At 36.3% G+C, this 21,484-nt stretch overlaps 1 protein-coding gene across 5 annotated transcripts; it reads right to left on the bottom strand.

Annotated features, from left to right (window-relative positions):
- Positions 1-19,563, bottom strand: LOC136249392 (NACHT, LRR and PYD domains-containing protein 9-like). 5 transcript variants are annotated; one of them, XM_066041377.1, is made up of 7 exons: positions 19,331-19,563; positions 18,552-18,632; positions 11,837-11,964; positions 11,467-11,785; positions 3,217-3,284; positions 2,509-2,796; positions 1-2,455 (listed from the first exon to the last, which is right to left on the bottom strand). In XM_066041377.1, exons 5-7 carry the CDS (start codon positions 3,257-3,259, stop codon positions 222-224), a joined length of 2,565 nt encoding a protein of 854 aa, XP_065897449.1. In that variant the 5' UTR covers positions 3,260-3,284; positions 11,467-11,785; positions 11,837-11,964; positions 18,552-18,632; positions 19,331-19,563; the 3' UTR covers positions 1-221. The 5 variants fall into 5 exon arrangements, with proteins under 5 accessions (XP_065897449.1, XP_065897447.1, XP_065897445.1 ...); XM_066041375.1 differs by lacking the exons at positions 18,552-18,632; positions 19,331-19,563 and adding an exon at positions 12,307-12,822 and having other exon boundaries at positions 11,837-11,977; XM_066041373.1 differs by lacking the exons at positions 18,552-18,632; positions 19,331-19,563 and having other exon boundaries at positions 11,837-12,822.
- Positions 19,564-21,484: the final 1,921 nt, after the last annotated feature.

Genomic DNA, 21,484 nt, shown 5'->3' with positions numbered 1-21,484 from the left:
CACACATGTACAGTATATTTATGAGTTGTTTGTTTCATAGTCTTTCTGGTGTCACCTATCAAAATTGTTGCCAGTGCAAAAAATATATACTATGGTATAAAGTAGTTTTTTTTCAAGTTGCAGATTTGATACATACTACATAGTATGATAGTACATAGAAATCATGTCCTATAATACATAGCAAATAGAAATTTAGTTGATAATCTAGATACAACATATGTCTACCATGGAGCAAATTTGATGTACAACTTTACATCACACCCTCTACTTTCCCGACTCTTGTTAACTATTTCTTTCAGCGATAGTATTTCTCTTTCGATCTCTCTACTATAGTTAGGTAGCCACAACATTTCTAATGAATCATTTTCCTTGAGGACAGAAACAATTACTCTTGAGGATTCTCCACTAATTGGATTCCCATATAAATTCAACCTTGTTAAGGTATTGTTAACCCGCAGTGCTTTACTGATAGTGGGACATGCCTCATTAGAGACATTATTACGATCAACCCAGAGTTCCTTCAGTAATTTATTATCTCTCAGTAAAGTGAATAGTTCAATGGCCCATTGACTGGAACAGCAGTTGTTGTTGTACATGTACAGTTGCTCTACACAGCTCGATGGATGCGTCAATAGAGAAGATAGAAGGACTTGTTCTGTTCCCCCAACTACTTTATTACCACTAATTAGTAACATTTTCACCTTACAGGTGACGGCAAGTTTACTGAGGTAGCATTCGGAAGATGAGGAAAGGTTGGTATTCCTTAGCTTGAGCTGCTCAATAGTGACATCACCAGCAGCCATTAGACTATGGTATAGTAGCCGGATCCCATAATCTTGTATATGACAGCTGTTTAAATTGAGCTCCTTCCAATTTTTAATGGATGAACATGTCAATAATGACGTAACAGCTGTGAGATTATCGGGTGATAAGACGTTTGATGACAAATCAATTACTTTATTGGTATGGATAAAGTGCTCCTCAAGTTTGTTGCACATTATATGATCACCAGCTTGATAGAAACACTGATACAGGTGGACACACATTAAGGCACTATGAAGAAACTGAGCATCTATCAACACATCATCACTCCCACCAGAAAGAAACTTTTTAAAGGCAAGATGCTGTCCTTTGGTTAAAACAATATAAAAGGTGAAAGTGTTGTGATAGATGTTGCTCCAAAAGAATTTCTTCAGAATGCAAAACTGTTCATTAGGTGGAAGGTTGGAAACATAGTGAGCAGCTAGGTACTCTTGCACTGTAAGATGGATGAAGTTGAAAGAGCGAGTTTTGCTCATCAATCCAACATATTCCACAACTTGAAGGAGACCAAAACCATTGGGATGGTCAGTGATAACTGGACAGTGTTTCTTAATTTCAGCCAAAGAGAAGACCAGTTGGCTTTTTCCCAAAGCACTGAAGGCAAATTGTGAAAACTGGTTAATAATGTTGGTGTAAGGTTGTGGAAAACTGTTAATGTCTGTGATGTCTTCTTTTAAAGTTGTTCCTGACTTAGACAGATGTCTACAAATAGTTAGGCAGATAAACACCGTAAACATTTCAGCAGAACTAGTTGGAAGAGTTGTTTGTAGCTTATAAAGAAACAGAAGGATAGTCATATTGAAGGGGACAAAACAGAGGCCAACAATAGTGGGGTGAGTTATAAGGTATTGTTTAATTTCTAAGATTTTCTCTTTTTGTCCCTCTAATGACTTTTGAATGAAATGAGTTTGGTCTTCTTCAGAAAAACCTAGTATTTCTACTCGGCAGATGACATTGTCACGTAGATATGTAGAGGTATGAGGACGAGAAGAGATCACTATGGTACTAGCTGGTAATAGTTGATGATTTAATAAGTGAGCAATGAAACTGTTTTGTCTCAAGTCATCTGGGAACTCATCGTAACCATCAAGGAGAAAGGTGACAGATTTTCCACCATCTTGTAGTAATTTGGTGGCACAAGAGTGAGCAGTCTGTTCAGCTTCCTTGTCATATTTGTAGAAATGGTGGACAAGACAGTTGAGTGACTTCAATTGGTGTACAGTTGGGTCTCGGAGATGAAGAAGAAACAGAAAGTCACTTTTTGCAAATACCATATTAGTAGCCCAGAGGTATGAAATTTCTTTTAACAAAACTGACTTGCCCATACCAGGAGATCCTTCCACTAAAAGAGTGCGTGGTCTTCCACTATTGGATGACTGCTCTAACTGTGAGAAAATGTCTTGTAGACTTTTGGTGGTCTTACTACTGGTTGTTGAAATATATTGATCAATGTTACCTCTCATTGTAGCTAAAGCCATATCAGTTGTCTTTTGTTTAGACCGTTGACCTTCCTGATGGACAAATACAAGTGGAGTGTAGTGTTTAGGTTGTTCTGGTGGCCACTGGTCTTGTTCAGTTATGAACCTTGTGTTGATATAGTAAGTCTTCAAGTGACAAGAGAGTATGTTACTTCCTATAGTGATACACGTATGATGTCACCGATGATTACGTTGTAGTAAAGCTTACCTCTAACATAATGAAAATCATCAGACACTGTAGGAGTTAAAGATGCTGTGATGAGGTTGATGGCATCATCCAGTTTGCCCCAAGTTGGGGAAGGAATTTCTTTCAACCATTTTAGCAACATTGCTTCACAACAATCCTCTGTTCTCTTTGGATTATATGCATTGTCTTGTGATATGATCTCCAAATGATGCTGTTCTAGACCGAGTGCTCTTCCAAGAGTCTCCCAGTGGACTGCATACTGTGAGACTACAGTGCGGTGGAGATCCGGCACTGATGGTACATCATCTCCTAAATATTGTAATGGATCACACAATAATTTGGATTAGATAAAATTTGAAACTACTACTAAAGCTGAAGTGTCTGGGGGAGACTGTACCCCCCAGACCCTCCACCACCAGAAATTCTCTACTCAGTCGGTCTCCACACACACACACACACACACACACACACACACACACACACACACACACACACACACACACACACACACACGCGCGCGCACACACGCATGCACACACACACACTTTCTCCTCTTTCACTAGCTGTACAATAATTATTATCCACTGCTGTATATACCACTACTACTCAAACCCTCAATATGTATCTTTTAAAATCCTTTTCATGTTATAACATATAAAAATGTCAGCAATGTGAAACAATATGTCTTTAAATTTATACACTATGTATAACTAGTAGCTTTTAACTCACTTGACATTCCATTAGGAACAACAGTTAAGCTAGTTCCAGCCATCTTGAAGTAATTGAGAGATTATAAGCTGTAAATATTGGATAGCATTGCAATAGCATATATATATATATAATGGGTGAAAAAGAGTAAGGGGTAAGAAAATTCTGGGACCAAACATTAAAATACTCTCTCATACACTATTAATAATGTTTCTACAATTGTACACAGTACACACACATATACACTGTTGCACATCAACCAATCTCTATAGCTACCGTGCAACATTACTTCTATTAAAATGAGTTACCGTTTAACTGCGTTTGCAGTTTGCTCATTGTATAAATGTCTTTGCATAATAAACTGGAAGCATACATGCTAATACCAAACACTTGATTTCAACTAGTAAAGTGTTCTGGATGATAGCTAGTGAAAGCATTGCAGCCACCAATCGGTATTAGCTACCAAGAAATCAACTGTATGTGGATAGACTGCAAGCTGAGAAATCTGTAAAGCAATTTAGCAACCGACTGCTTTTCTGTAAGGTTATAGAAGTGGTACATGAGTATACATGAGTTGAGTATAGCAATGCAATATATTTATCAATAAGTGTTGCTAGTAACTAGTGAGCCTTAGTCACAATGCTAAGAATCCTTTCCTCTTACTCCGACACCTGTCTGCGGTCCTGTTGGTCCACTTGGCATGATGTACTGCATTTAAGTGGTGGCAGAACAGACAGTCAGCTGCCACCTCAGGAAATTGCTGTGGCTGACTGACTGAGGGACATTACCTTTCTGTCAAAATCAGCTAAGGTTTGCACATTTATAGTCATCAAGAAAGTATGAATGGACAGACAAGCTTGTTGAATTTGGACCACCTTACTGGACATCTTCTACAAGACAGAATGTTCACCTTCCCATGAGCCTTTCTGTATATTGCACAGCAATCTAGCAGTCAATTAAGGAATCATCACCCAATATGCTGTGGCAGAGACCTTCAATTACCTACTACACCAGTAGTGCAAAAGACAATTTGCATTGACAACTGATGGTGCAGAGCATGTCAGACGCTTTTCACTTGAATAAGTGTAGCTAACATGTGCTGGGTTGTTTCTTGCAAAGAGAACATAAAACTGTGGTAAATATATTGCAGAATAATATAATTGGCATAAAACACTAGCACACAGTGGCAGTTCTAGACCTGATGGGGGACAAGTAGGGCACAGCACGGATTTTTGCAATTTGAAGGCTTGACAACAGCCTATAGCAATACCAATCTATACTGCAAATTTCCCCAAGATTTTTCAAAACTTATTATTTTCCAGCATGGGCCGCAGAGGCAAAAAAGGGAATGAGCTGTGGCCAAAAAGCTAGTTGTAATAGTGATTGGACTAGTTGTAAAACTTAGACAAAAACAGCCAGCTGCACCACAGAAAAGTATAAAGTCAAAGTTATATATATATATACTTTCCTGTCTATACATCTTAACTCTTCTACAATTTACTACAGGGATTTGATTAAAAATGTCTCAAGATCCAATTTTTGACATAGCCATTTAAAATTTTCAAAGTCCATTAAATTGCCTACAATCCAACTAGTTTTAATTTCTTTCTTACAGTCCACTATACATGTATACTAGCATCGGTACCTGCCCTACGTGCAGGTATCACTTTATAATAACAACCAAGTATTAAACATCAGTACCATTCATGCCCTGCAGCATGCATGCATGGTGGTAACATTTTTAATACCAACATCTTGCCAAAATCATGGGAAGCACGCAGGTACTCCTGAACCTGCAGAATTGTAGTAGCTAAACTACTGTAGTAATGTGTATGCTTATAACACATAAGTGTGAACAATGTGGATGGTTAGTAGTACCTGTCCTATTATGCAGGCTATAGTTACATGTAGCATCATGTGATAAAAGATTGACCACAAAAGACATTATTAAGGTACCTGCCCTACAATGTAGAAGTTGCCATATTGCATATTGTATTGTGGGCATGCACATCATGTAATGGAAACCATGCATTAAAACTCATGTAACTATGTTGCATGTATAATGAATGTCACTTTTAAAGACCATTAAATACCATTAAGCCATCCTGCAAGTACAATGGAATGATGTGAGCATACAGATAATTTTAAACAGGAAAGCTGTGTGTGGCTACATAAGCAAAGACAACTGTAATATTGTACTACTGTCCATACCTATAATATTATGTCTACTAGGCATGAGGCTATTATGCTCCAAAAATTGAGCATTATGCTTTTGAGCAGTGCTCAAAAAATCACCTATTATGCTTTTGAGAATTGCCCATTATTCCCAAAATTATACCACCATAATTGGCTAATAATGTCAGTTCATTGCTGTATCGGGCCATTTTCATTGATGTTTAAGCTTCAAATAGTCTTGAATTATTTAGCTGGTTTCTGTATTAGAGTATTTCGTTTCAATGTGACTGCTTTATTAGAGAAAATAATATTTGGTGACTGTTCTATTAGAGTTTCTGACTGCTCTATTAGAGTATCTCAATTTTTTAACGGAATTGTGCAATCTGCAGATTTTCCTACTGTTAAAGCTTTATAATCACCTCAAAATGCTAGCATAATTCCTGATTCCCACACATACCTATTATTCCCGAAATTATGCCGGCATAATTGCCACATCCCTAATGTCTACCACAAAGGCGCAAACTACATATTATGTGATATTAGTATAGTACCTATCATGTACGCCATACATATGACATTAACTTACTGACAACAAAAAGAAACTACATAATGTAGGCTGCAGTACATGCCTACAGCGCAGGCTGAGCTTTGTATGTTAACAATACTACAACACTCCCTCCTGTTCCCTTTACTATACTACAACCTATTGTCATCACCTCTAACCTCCAAGATCCCTACACTTACAGTACTGTATGAGTAAGCTACTACTGACTATTATCCCCTATTGTCATCACCTTTGTGCAGTAAAATTAGCTACCACAAACTATTATCAACCAATACAGTGGAACCTGTTAATCAGGACACTTGAAAATGAGGACACCTACATAATCTGGACACTTGGTGATGCTCCTAAAGTATCCCTTAACATGTAACTGAACTGAAAATTCAGGAAACCTTGATAATCAGGACACTTTTGGTCAGTCCCTAATACACAGCCTTCACTGTAGAGTGAGAAAAACCTGTTACCAAAAAGACTGCCAAAATGAAAAAAAAAAGTTGTAGCAAAAAAGGTTGTTGAAGAAAAGTTGTAACCAAAAGGTTTGGAAAAAGGAAAAAAGAAATTGATACAACTGGGATTTGAACTCCCATCCTACCAGTTTCCTGCCTAATGTTCTACCACATGGACTAAATGTCACTTGTAGTTACAGAGCCTTTTAAAAGTTGTTTATAAAGGCATGCTTAAGTTTAATGGAATAGGTGTTTACTTGTGGTTTGCATGCGGTTTACAGAAAGAATTCGAGCGAACTTTTGTCTGCACCCTTGCACTAATCACACTGTAAATGACGAACGATGGCAGTTAGAAGCTTCATTTAAAAGTGAGGTTATTCTTAGATGATGAGCGCTTAGTTTGGCACAAAAAATGCTTTGATACGTGCATCAGCTGGCGAGAAAATCGTTGGATGCCATCGGAATTGTGGATGGACAGACAGTCGGACAGACGGTCGGACAGACAGCTTTTCAGCTTTATATATATATATATAGATTATACCTAATATCCAATAAAACAAGGCTTGCATGTACATAATTATATACGTAGCTCTTATATTTAAGTTTTGTCCCTTCAGCTTGCTATTGTCTTCCTCTCAGTGATTTTTCTAAAATTGCTTCCAGATTCAATCTTGGAACACTTACGTTTCAAAATTTTCCTAGCCTGGGGAAGTATGCCCCAGACCCCACCACTTAGTCAGTAATCCCTACAGTTTTCCTGCAGTTTGTCAGACAAGCCCTCTCTTTATCTTTATTTTAACTGTTTGGACAATCATGGCAATATGCAGCACAAAAAGTACTTGCTTCAAACACTATGTGTACCCCCTTCCTCCCCCTCGGTCTCAGGTTAAGGCCAGATGTAAAAATAAAAAAATTAAAAAAAGTTTTTGTTAACCACTGGTATGGGGGCATACCCCCCTTACAAGCTAACAGCACTATTGTATTCCTCTCCCCCACCAACCCCAGAAACAATCCAATTGTTTGATCATTACTCCTACAGAATCGATACACTTTCATTGATGTATGTAATGCTCCATCTCATTCTCCATTCTACCATCTTGGCTATCCGGGGCAGTAGGACTGTCAGACCTGTGGAGCGCCCCACTACCTCCATTGAATTGCGCTTGACAGAGGTTCCTCTGGTTAAAGTTTATGTTTTTTTAAATCTTTGTTGAGTTGTTTAATAATAAATTTATGATCTGTTTAAACAAAATTCACAGAGGAAATATTTATGCAACATTTACAGAATTCTAGAATTGCTAACACAATGTAGAAACAACTCAGACAAGGGAAGAGGTATGTAGGGAGCAGGAAGTTAGAATCACTAATTTTGAATCCCCAAGTTGGCAGCAATGTCTGGCTTTCATGTGAACAATTCTAATGATAGTTTTCACTTTGCAGTTCCTGTCAACAATAGGTTTTCTTCACTTGCAGTTGAGTATGTTCTGGATCCTGAAGACACAGATCCGCATGAGATTGTTATGGACAGTCACATGGTTGAATTCTATGACCCAAGCGGTTGTTGTGAAGGGGAAACTAGAGCCAACTGATTCTGTCTTCAGGATCCAGAACATACTCAACTGCAGCAACAAAATTACTAAATATCTGCTCCACAGCAGTACCAATGGCCTCATCCAGCAACTTTTGCTGGATGAGGCCATTGGTACTGCTGTGGAGCAGATATTTAGTCACTTCATTGCTGAGAAGATTCTACTGGCACTTCACCTGCATCATTTGGGAAACTCTAAGTATTAAGTTTAATTCACCAATTTGTCAACAGCTTATAGTCAAGATGAACGGTCTTATTACTCCCTGTTTACCAAACAAATCCTAACTTTGATGCAACACTATGCTGTGCACATTTCCTGTCACCTCAGCTCATCCAACCAGATTTGCGCACCTTCAGGGACTTCGACATATTGTTCAAGTCAACTAATTCCTTCGTTTCTTGCCAGAGATGAATGTACACACAGTAAAAACAGTGTTCCAATACTACCTGTACTAACTCAGTCTTTAGTCAGTATTGAAACATCTAATTCAAAAATTTCCCTATATACACAAAGGAAAAATGGACCACAAATTTAAAAATGACTCCAGTACTATTCAGTATTGGGGCCTGTGGTCACAGTCTGTTTTTGAGCCTAAGTAAAAGTTCAATAGTTCCAATGCAGAAACATAGACGGAATAAATACAGGCAGTATTTGCATGAAGGAGAAAACCATCAATTATGAAATGACGAAAGTACATAAATTACAGAAAGTATGATAGTCCTCGGTCACATGCGACCACGTGTATGGCCCTAAGGAAGAACCTGCGTGGGCATGGCAAGGGTGTGAATATAAAAATTAAAAAAAGAAGCTATATAAATTATTTAATCAAATTTTTATGAATTATGCTGTGGTATTACCATTCCTTCTGCCATTCATTAGCTAACTACCGCTGAAATAATGGTTTCGAGTCATTCAATTATCAAACTGGCTACCCTCCCGGACCACCCTGTATCCACTCCTCTATAGCTAATTCTGTGATCCTGCGAACTACATTTAAAAAATAAACAAATTTTTAAAAAGGGGGTTTGCTAGCTACTATAGCTAGTCGCTTACGACCGAAATAAAGATTCATGATCAATTGTGCGATCAAGGAAGCTTTGTACACTAGTTGAATCAAGCCATCAAGATGCCCGCGATCAAGCACTAACTTTTAGCAACACGAGAGTTTACTACTAAGGCTTTCACGGTTGACGATCAAAAGGCTCTTTGTAGGTGAAATCAAGCAATTAAGGCGAAATTTCCACGATCAATAGTCTTGCAAGCTAGTGTATCATTTGCCGGTATGCCGGAGGTACACATACCTCTTTTCAGAGCTTATGACATGACTGGCGACATAGATAGCATACACCTGCCGGTAACTCACCAACGAGCTCACCAAGCAGATTATGTGAGTAGCTACTGAAATGTAGTGACTGTCTTCTGATCCAGGCTGATAGTGAACTTCACTAGCCTAGTACTCGGTGATCCTGATCCCGCCAAGCTCGGCGATTTTAGCTACTACGAAATCTCGTGGCTAACCACCAGCACCACAACTGAATTGAATGAGCCTCGGAATTTGCGAGTAAACCACTACAAGAGGTAAATCCGGCAGATCAATTAAGTGTCATTAAAGTTGTGGGCTATTTCGCCTACCACAACCTTCTTGACTATGAGTATTTTCCGAGCCGGGCTAGCTAACTAGTTGTGGCTGAAAAGCTGTCTATTTTAGACCAGAGTAATGTAGCGGCTAACTTTGCTACAGTGTCCTAGCTGTGTGCTAATTAGCTAGAGACCAACCAAAAGGTAAAGTGTCCCGGATTATCAAGGTGTCCCGGATTATCAAGGTGTCCCGGATTATCAAGGTGTCCTGTAAGCTTATACATGCTAAGAGATACTTTAAGACCATTACCAAGTGTCCAGGTTACACAGGTGTCCTCATTTTCTGATTAGCTAAAAGGTTGCACTATTAATGAAAGTGTGACAATTGTGTAGCTAGCTATGTTGTTGATTGACAGTTTGCGGTATATCTTGGTTTGTATTCAGAGTATAGGTAGATAGCTATATTCTTTATACAGTGAAAACAGAAGATGGTTTCATAGGTTTGGTTTTATACCAGAGCTAAAAATATGATCATACAAACACAGTTCACAATTTTCCCACCCCAATTTAATGTCAAATATGTGAAATTCAATTTTGCCATTTCACTTAGTTGTAAAAATGTCTTTTAGCTATTGAATTGCATCTCCATAAGGATGTATCCATTCAGTGGACTAGACTACTGGACTTAAGTTCTGTTTTGTTTTCTTGCCTTTCATAGCCAGACTTAACCACAATACCTAGTGTTTTAGAAATTGACACCATTCACCATGAGACATAAAACTTGCACATTTACATCAATGTGTGCTATTTTACAAAAGAAGGCTAGGGAAGACAGTGCTTGTATCATTGCTAGCAGCAGGAAAATTATTGTCAATAATAAACTACACTGTGGATTTAGTTTTTTTTTTTTTCCCCGGGCTAGATGGAATGCCCTTGCCACCACCCCCAGCACTGGCTGTCAAATGCTGGACAGCTGGATAACACCAGCGACAGTAAAATAAACTACATGAGGGCATCAGCATTGAGCCTGCCCTCGGAATAGGCCAGATCAACACAAGCAGGTATGGGACGATGTACAGAAGATCGATGTCCCCTCAGGCACATGATGGCAGACCTTAACAGTGAGAAGCAAAGTAGTCCTACATACACCACACATACATTAGCTTTGTATCAAAGAAATGATATAGCATCGCCTACATAGCCTTTCAGTAGTTTGCACATTAACTCTAGTTTTGCTGGCTCTTTGGCTTATAATAGTTATAATTAACAATGAGTGCATAGTGTGTAACCAAGAGAAATGCTTTCCAATGCACATACCTTCCATAAACAGGAAGGTATTAAGGCTGCACATATTTGGAAAAACTACATTAACAAAAGTTTAAAACAATTATGAAGTCATGCCATTAAAGAGACCATTAAAGAGACCACTAAAACTTAGCTGTATATATGTGCCTCTAATATGCAAGGCAAAGACATGGAGAACCCTCCATGTGTGATATACTACTTTGTGTTAGTGGTTGAAAAAGGTGTTTGAACAAACTTTACGTGAATCCAGTAGTCCAGTCCGGCAATCCAGTCCAGTAGTCCAGTCCAGTGAATGGATACATCCTGTACATAATACGTTTTGTAGGTCTGGACACAGAAAAGCATCATTTCTGAGAAAGAATGCACGCATGTAGTGAAATCAGAGGTGGTATAGTCAAAATACGGCTGTAATAATGTTAATAATTTAATAATGGCTGTGTGCATTATCAAAAATCTATATCATTGCTGTGATTTCTGGTCTGCCACCTTTTTTTTCACCCAGGATTTTGAAGACCATACCAGCTTGCATGGATTTAGCAACACATAAGTATCAAACAAGTTGTAGTGTAGAAACAACAAACTCTCTTGTATACGAGGAGATACAATATGTCTTTACCTTTTTACTGTTGTCGTATATGTATATTGACTCCACCCATATCGTTAGTGCGATCTCAATTGTGAAAGCTTATATAAATTGTTAAGTATGTATTGTGGTATATCCAGTCTGTTGGAGTGAGTTTAGGCGGCCAAATGAACACAAGTGGACTTAGACTTAGGCGGCCTAGGGTGCTGGTCACAACAAGAGAGTTTTCAGTATCTGATGGCACTGCATAATATTGTGTTGAATCTTTTGTTAAATACAACGCAACTACTGCATTTGATTTTCCATCCATTTTTTCTGACCACTGATATGTTGTTTTGTCATCATCCCTGTTCTAAATGCCAGGAAATCTTACAATTTAAACACAACGAAAATCCATTCTCACCTTTAAGCAAAGTCTTTCACCATCTTTAATAGATTGAACACCCACTACCTTAGTAAGACAGTGTTGTTTGTTAGTATGACATAACACCTGTTATCTCTGTTGAAAATTGTTTGTCGGTAAAAACACCACTACATAACAAAACTAACATCATTAATAAACATATTCAAAAAGTATACAGCTGACAATACAACTACAACTGGAAAGTTGCATAAAAGACACCGATATGTTTAGAGTATATAAGTATCCACACGCGGAGTATCTACTATTGGGCATTCAATAGTTGGTAAGGGACATGATGGGGAATCCACAAGCTTATGTTTTTAAGTAAAGCAGCCATGCATTGCCTGCCTGGTAACCTAGCATTGAGATAGTAAACTATATAGCCCTCCACATTTTCAAAACACATACCACATAAGCTATCTGTGTTCTAAGCACAAATATATATCCAGCATGACTCTTATTTATTTTACTTGTACTATCATCCTGATTACAAATCTTTAGTTTAGTTGCTATGTAGGAATTTTCTACTGTCATGTACTTGGAGGATTTGTGGTCATGACATTTCACTAGCACATTGACCTTAGTTTGGGTGCCACCATCATGGTTATCTGCTAAGCCAACTATGAAGCCTTCATTCTCTGTTGGCACTGACAGTGAATAATGGTCTGATGTCCTGCTGGTAGGTTTTAAACTGTTGATCATATTATTGACTATACGTGATTGAGCAGTAAGCATGCTCCTGATTTCTATAGTAGGTTGATCCACTATAAGTGCTGATAACAACAGAGCATACATGACATCTCAGTTTCTTGTCTTTTATATATATTCACCCAGTTGTCATTGCTGTTAAACGTAATTATATAATCTAATTTCCTGGGGAAGTTTATATTTGTGCATCATGAATTGCATAACCATATATGGTATCATGTAGCTATCAATAAGCTTATGTTATTATCAGTCCAACAGCTTGGAATGCTGATTGGTGCACAGGTACACAACAGATGTCAAGATATCATGATACTGAAGTGTGACACTTGAAACTAAGAGCATCACATTATACAGAAGTACAAGTGGCTGTGCACTGTAAGACATGGTATAACCAAACAGCTAGGTTTCAAATTTTTTGAATCAGCACATTACATGGTCTTATGGCTGCACTTGATATGTGTTTATTTATTTATTGAGGCTTTACAGCACAAGTGCTGAAGGTCTGAGGACACCTGGTCCTACAACCTGTTTATTATATACATGTGTTTGAAAAGTTTCAGAAAGGAGAAAAAAAATCCATGACTGGACCTCGATCCTGCAGTCATCCAATTTATGCTCAAACGCTTACAGGAGTCTGCCAGGTGCTCAGGATATTTTCTCCTTGTCATTGTATCCATAGGAACTCTAGAGTGACTTATATCTCAATGTACCCCATGACATTTTTTTTATTTGTTGTTAATTGTTAAGCATTTCTAACATAAGTGTAGTACTATTTCACTAGTACTTTCCCAGGGAAAGTTGTAACAAGCACTTGTTTATTAATTTTATTGTTTAATTGTTAAACATTCCTAAGATATACAGTATTATATATCAATAGTATTACTTCATACTATCTACTATATAGCACTTTTTCCCTGGGACGCAGTTGCAGAATTGTCCAACAAGCACATTTATATGACACATAGTTTACTATGAAATAATATAATACAGACACTAAACTGCCAATGATTATTTATAATCACAAAATACTGCATAATTTCTCAAATACTAAATTGTTTGCACCATCTATACAGACCAAGTTGGGTCTTCTGTGCATGACAGATCCCATTTAGTCACTAGATCCCATTGTTGCCTAACTAGTAAACTTGATTTTATAGCCAGCAGAGTAATCATGTCCAAATCTGCTTACACATGCAGTGATCACACAATCTCACTTTATTTCATGGTCTCCACAACAGTTACAAACATAATAGCTCACTACAATATAAATTTTGATGACTGCACACATTACTTCTGATAGCAAACAATATAAATTACTTAGCGGCATTCCCCAGGTTTTTATGCAATTTGTAAGGTATCACAGAAACCCTAATACCATACACTGCAGTGACGGCATGGTTTAGCATTGCCGCAATACACATAGCTATACTCATGTAATAGTACTACATACATGGTATATATAATGCTCACATGGTTAAGGGCAGTCTTTTAAAGGTAAACAGGGGCTTTGTTATCACTCTGACTTGCCTCAGTTTGAAATCTTTATTATTCAGTGGCCAGTAGCTGTATAGAAGCGAGTCAAAGAAGCTACATGTATGAATTGCATACAGTGTGGTGGGTGATACATCGTTCTTATGCACTCAAATACCAATAACTCTGTTCAAAAATTCACTGAGTTGTTTAAACTATAATGGTTCAATGCATAGGGTATAATAACAGGTGGGCAATTAATAGAAAATCTCATTTATTAATGATCACCAAAGACTACCTTGTTATAGTGGGTAAGGTGTACATTATGACCATATTAATACAGTACCTCATGCATGCATTATTGAGATCAGATTATTGATTCCAAGGTAGTTCTGTCTATGAGATTGTAAGATAGTGCCGGTACAATCGATTGTTAGCTATCCCTTTTCATCGCACCATATATACGATAGTAAAGTCAACATAAGAGTCCCTATATGCAGTCAAACCTACGGTCGGTGTAGTGGAGACAAAAACTGAAAAGCTTACAGGCTTACAGAGTCTTAAGTCAACACCATACTCTATAGTAGTTCCCAAATATGTATGTACTGATGTACACCTAGCTATCTGACTTGTTTTCTAAAATTAAACAATCTATAATAAAAAGTCCCATTGAATTCCCCATACAGTAAGTCCACCCACCTTATACCAATGGTAGCCATATGTAGCTATATAGTTCCAATACTTATATATGATGACAGCTGCAAATGCCTTAGTCATTACCTCATGAGAGACTGACATACTGGCTATAAATCTATAAACGATGATTTGTCACACATTATAAGCTTAAACCTGCCAACATCCAATACAATCTATATCTTTGATATAATATTATAGTCATATTATGGAAATAAGACCATATCTTCACAATGCTATATATACAGTGTTGTCCACTAATGGTATAATTATACAAGCCATATGCATGCATCTGTAGAAGAATCTAAAGTATACACATTATGTTTTCTGATATCACATGGGTATCACATGGGTATTTTTTAATGAAACTCCCTACACAATGTTGAGCACAGAATGATTATTGACATCATTATTTCACATAGCTACCCATGCATGCACTCAATAATTTTGTTTGCCCTAAATCTTAAGTCAACTAATGAAACTTGATGATGACACACAGGTACTGGCTAGACTAACTTATTCACGTCATTGGAGCAGCAAGTCTACTATTAACATTAATATTGTAAATTTATCAACTATATAATGATCCTTTTAATATAGCATGCCAACTGTGGTTAAAAGTGGTTATATTAATCCTTACTATAACCACTTCAAGCATATTATGTATATCTGATATTGTAATCATATAGTTCCAGGGTGACCAACTGTTATGATAAAATAGAGTTCATGTAATTAAGGGTTGGTGGTTCGGAGTGCACAGTGTTAGAACATAATCTGATATCACATACAGAGATCTCTCTATACTCAAGTCATTGTTTTATATTGACATTGAAACTTTCTGTATTTTGTTCCTAGAGTTCAGTTAGTCAGCAAATGGAATACAAGTCTAGTGTACTTTAGTTGAGCACTGTAGCTATACTTTATTACCTTATAGGGTAATACCAACAATGCTTAATGCTGAAAATAATACAGCTAGTGGCCTGAATCTAATTTTATTACATGATTACCAAATGGTATGTCTCTATACTAGGTGGAGATGTTTCATTTGTACTAGTGTATATATTGGTAACATCTATATTGCTCTTTACCTTGATTAGGAAATCATACATATATGATGACTTACAATTGTAAACTTCATCACACTTTACATAGCTGTAGTTTCAATTTAAAACATCACTCGATGCTAGTACATCAATTGAGCCCATGCATAAATATTCATATGGATCAGAACTTCACTATCAATTTTAGTTATAAATTGGTAACAATTAAGGAAGTTAGTGAACCAAGTTCTTGCTGAAAAGTACCTAACCAAGGAATTCAAAACATGTGTGTTCCAATGCTCATGTTACCGAGTTTTCACATAGAGTGTAGATACGTAATATAATGGCATCTAACCAAGTAACATACAGTAACTAAACAAACTAGCTCCCTGTTTCTAAAGAAAGGATGCAGTGTCAAATACTTAGTTACCAAATTATAAAGGAATATTCATGGATTACAGTGATTACCCAATGTTTGGTTTTTTATAAACTGATTAGTGGAAAATGCACAGCATGCAACAAATGTTTTCATAGCACCTGTGTGACACTAGTCAGAGTGACTAGAGAAGTCTAAACTACACTGATATGACAATAACAATAAATAACAAAATATGGATGACATGATGTGTTTGGCAGAGAACAAGTTAGTAGTTAGTTATATGTTACACATTTCCTAGAACATGCTTACAACCGTTTATATATATATATATATTTACCCTATGCTTGAGTTAAACAAAGGCTGTATGAAAACAAAACAAAAGCTGTGTGTTTACATGTTGTCTATCATATAACAATGGTACGTTAACAAAACAATATACAGACTGTAATAATGTCTGTATACACATGTAGTGCCTATTGTCCTATGTGTGTTAGATTCATTCAAATGGTTTACAAAAGTTTTTAGACATACAACAAAGCAACAAGTTCAAACAGCTTCTACTCTTTTGCTATATATATACTGTCAAATCTCTACAAATATACTATACACATGGATACCTTGAAATTTATTTACAATAAACAAAGAAAATGCAATGATTTAAACCCAGACAAGCACTTTGTTCAAGGCTACAGCTAGTATTTCTTCTCATAATCCATACAATAGTGTCATGTGACATGCCACAAAAAATACTATTAAGGAAAACAGAAACCATATAAGGAATGTTTGTGGTTATGTTGTAAGGTTATTGGCTACCTGAAATACAATTCCATATTTAGGCACAAATGGATACAATAGTGAAGGATGCAATCATAAAATTTCCCACATAAAGTCCCAACATAGACCAACAGTGTGATAAAAAGTGTCTAATCTAAAACACATTGAAAATAGCAAAGCCTTGTCCTACAGGACTATATTACTTTAAAGGAAATGATCTATAGTGGAACCACATCAAAGAGACATCCTGAAATGTGGACACAATTCATAATAAGGATACTCCTCTTGTGGTCCTATTTGTATTGGTGTGCATTTTAGACTCCTGATATTAAACACGTGGCTTCACACACTTTAGCATGCATGGTGCAGCAAGTTATCACTATACAAGCACAGATAAAGTAAAGTCCCTTTAATTACACTATGATAACAAAACTAGAGTAAACAATTTACATCAACACATGCAGGGGGTCTACTTGAAGTAACAGGAAAAGTAATTATGTTTATAAATCTTGGAGGAAAAAGAATGCAAGCATACGTTCCATCAGATATACTGTAAACTATATACATAGCAGATTAAACTACGTAGATGATTCACACGCAGTTTACGTTGTAACAGTCCATTATTGTAGAAGTGTAACAGTAATCTGCTAATTTGTCACGTTGTAATCAATATTGAAAATGAAATCTTCATCATTCCGTACTACAAAGGTCATTACAGCAGGAACCATATCAAATGTTGGAGCTGATGGAACTTGCATAGTGTAAATTCCCATCCTATGCACGTATAGCATATATAGGAAAATGATGTTAGCCTCGATCCTGCAGCCATCCAATTTGCGCTCAAACACTTACAGGAGACTGCCAGTCAGTCAGAATGTTTTCTCTTTGTCATTGTATCCATAGGAACTCCAGAAAGTGACTTAATTATATCTCAATGTACCCCATGACATCAGTTTATTTATTGTTTTATTGTTAAGCATTTCTAACATAATTATAGTATTATTTCACTAGTACTTTCCCAGGGAAAGTTGTAACAAGCACTTGTTATTAATTTTATTGTTTAATTGTTAAACATTCCTAAGATATACAGTATTATATATCAATAGTATTATTGCATACTATCTACTATCCCCTGGGATGCAGTCGCAGAATTGTTCAACAAGCCGCACTTTCATACGGCACATAGTTTACTGTGAAATAATATAATACAGACACTAAACCGCCAATAACCACAAAATACTGTATAATTTCTCAAATGCTGTTTTAAATTGTTTGCAGAATACCTACCGTTTATGCACACCAAGTTGGGTCTTCTGTGTATGACCGATCCCATTGTTCCCTAACTATATAAGTAAACTAGATTTTAGCTATATCCAAATCTGCTTACATATGCAGTGATCACACAATCTCACTTTATTTCATAGTCTCCACAACAGTTATAAACATAATAGCTCACTACATTTTGATGACTGCACACAGTACTTTTATATAAATTACTTAGCATTCCCCAGGTCTTTTATGTAATTTGTAAGGTATCACAGAAACCCCTGATACCGTACACTGCAGTAACGGCATGGTTTAGCATTGCCGCAATACACATAGCTATACTCATGTAATAGTACTACATACATGGTATATATATAATGCTCACATGGTTAAAGGCAGTCTTTTAAAGGTAAACAGGGGCTTTATTATCACTCTGGACTTGCCTCCTTTATACAGTGCCCAGTAGCTATATAGAAGTAAAGACGCTACATGTATTAATGGTTGCATACAGTGTGGTGGGTGATACATCATTCTTATGCACTCAAATACCAATAACCCTGTTCAAAAATTCTGTTTATTTTACTTTAATGGTTCAGTGTATTGAGTATAATAATAGGTGGGTAATTAATAGAAACCCCATTTATCAATGATCACCAAAGACCACCTTGTTAAAGTGGCCATAATCCTGGACAAAAGATTAAGGTTTACATTATGACCATATTAAGACAGTAACCTATGCATGCATTATTGAGGCCACATGCACTATTGAACCCAAGGTGGTTCTGTCTATGAGATTCATTGTAAGATGTGCAATCAATTATTAGCTATCCCTTTTCATCACACCATACATACAATAGCAGTCAACATAAGAGTCCCTCCCTATATGTAGTCAAACCTACGGTGTAGTGGAGACAAAAAAGCTTACAGACTTACAGAGTCTTAAGCCATGTAGTCAGCACCATATTCTATAGTAGTTCTACCAAAGATGGGTATACATCCCTAGCTATATATGGCTTGTTTTCTAAAATTAAACAATCTATGTTGCACTAATAAAAGGTCCCAATGAAATCCCCATATACAGTAAGTCCTCCCACCCTATACCACTGATGGTACGTAGTTAACCATATGCAACTATATATATATATATATAGTTCCAATACTTACATAATTATGATGACAGCTGCAAAATGTTTCAGTCATTACCTCATGAGAGACTGACATACCTCATGAGAGACTGACATACCGGCTATAAATCTACAAACAGTATTTTTTACACATTATAAGCTTAAACCTGCAATACAATCTACATCTTTGATATAATATTATAGTCATATTATGGAAATAAGACCATATCTTCACAATGCTATATATACAGTGTTGTCCACTAATGGTATAATTATATAAGCCATATGCATGCATCTGTAGAAGAATCTAAGTTTTCTGATATCACATGGGTATCACATGGGTATTTTTTAATGAAACTCCCTACACAATGTTGAGCACAGAATGATTATTGACATCATTATTTCACATAGCTACCCAAGCACTCAATAATAATTTTGTTTGCCCTAAATCTTAAGTCAACTAATGAAACTTGATGATGACACACAGATGCCAGCTAGATTAACTTTTTCACATTATTGGAACAGCAAGTCTACTGTTAACATTAATAAATTTACCAACTAATAATCCTATAGCATGCCAACTGTGGTATATTATAACTGAATTATACATTAATTCGCTTACTGGTATATAATCAAATATATACTGTTTAAATTTTGTGATAAAAATTTAACTGTTGTTGAGTATTAAATGTCAGTAAAGTGGCATCGCATGTTAATACTATCTTTTTCAGCAATTCAACAATATCTTATCAACCATATGCATGGGAGTACCAACCAATACTATATGTATCAAAACCATAGGCAGGTATCCATTGTTTCAACTTTTTGCAGTGTATTTTTTTTAAGTCTCTGGCCTTACTAAGCCAGGAACAGTGCACTACTTTATTCTTTGTCATTGCCTTGCATTTCACCTACCAAATTGCAAACAACAAGAAAATTGGTCTACATATGTAGCTTTGCAAGACTGATCCACACCTTTAATTTATATAGGGTCACTTTTATTAATCGTGTCATTTATGATTTAGTCAAACATTTCCATGCAAACAAAGGAAATATGAAATTACAACCCCAATAAAAATGAAACCATAACAATATTCTTGTTCACTCTCAGACTGCTTCATTAAACTCATGAGTAGTTTTTCTGTGAACATTTCAAGTCTATAATTGCAATTGTGTACTATAATTGTAAGTTCACTCACAAACATTCAACACTACAATTAAACCCATTAGATAGTGCAGTTCAGTGATGTATGCTTGGCTGAAGGCATCAACAGGCAGTAAAATTCAGTAGAATTTCATAGATATATACATTTTGGAAGGGGTTACTCTGAGAAGACAGTATTGGGTTTCAGTAGTGCCAGCATGAAGATGAATATTTTTGGGTAGTAAAGCCTTAAAAATTCATGATCCCTACCATACTGTACTACCACACTGTGTGTATAGTATGGAACAGTAGAATATGCTGAATCCCCCTGAATAGATAAATGCATCCAGACTTTGGGCCTGTAAACTAGCGTGGTAAGCAAAATGATACATCACAATGCAAATGTTTGTCAGTTAAAGATCTATAATATCAAAAAGGTATGTTGTTTGCAGCGAATGTACCCAACAAATGATTTACAGTGCATACAGTACATAAAGGCTACTAAAAACTTTTGCTAATAATGTGTATTATATTATGTCATACTGTACAAAAGCATTAAAAAAGAAGGGAATAAGTGTATACTGTATGTAATATTTCCTAATCTGTTTCAATGTAAGGTGTTGGCAGAATACAACAGAATGGGACTGACGTTAAGGAAATTATAGATGAGGTAGTTACTACTTGTATAAAATTTCTCATTTCTACATTGTATATATTACAGGACTAACTTCACACATTGTTAAATACTTTGGCTCTGCATTGTTGTAATTTTGAAGACTATATACGATACATGCATTTAGTATTATCTACACACCAACACATCGCACATAAGGAACTAGCAAATTAAACAGTTGCAATATTACTGTTGTTTATGGAACTGAGTGTACTTAAGCAACAACAACAAAAATTGCTAGCTTTACTATACTAATATCATGTATGCGTTAACATTGCAACATCAGAGATGTTACCGGTTACTATTTATATTTCTGCTTTTAAGGTAGCTATTGCCATGTGCCTGATTAACACAAGTCTCAATAAGTTGTTATATTC

The sequence above is a fragment of the Dysidea avara genome, chromosome 3 (genome assembly GCF_963678975.1).
Source record: "Dysidea avara chromosome 3, odDysAvar1.4, whole genome shotgun sequence".
Lineage (NCBI taxonomy): Eukaryota > Metazoa > Porifera > Demospongiae > Dictyoceratida > Dysideidae > Dysidea > Dysidea avara.
This window is presented reverse-complemented; position numbering and strand designations above follow the sequence as displayed.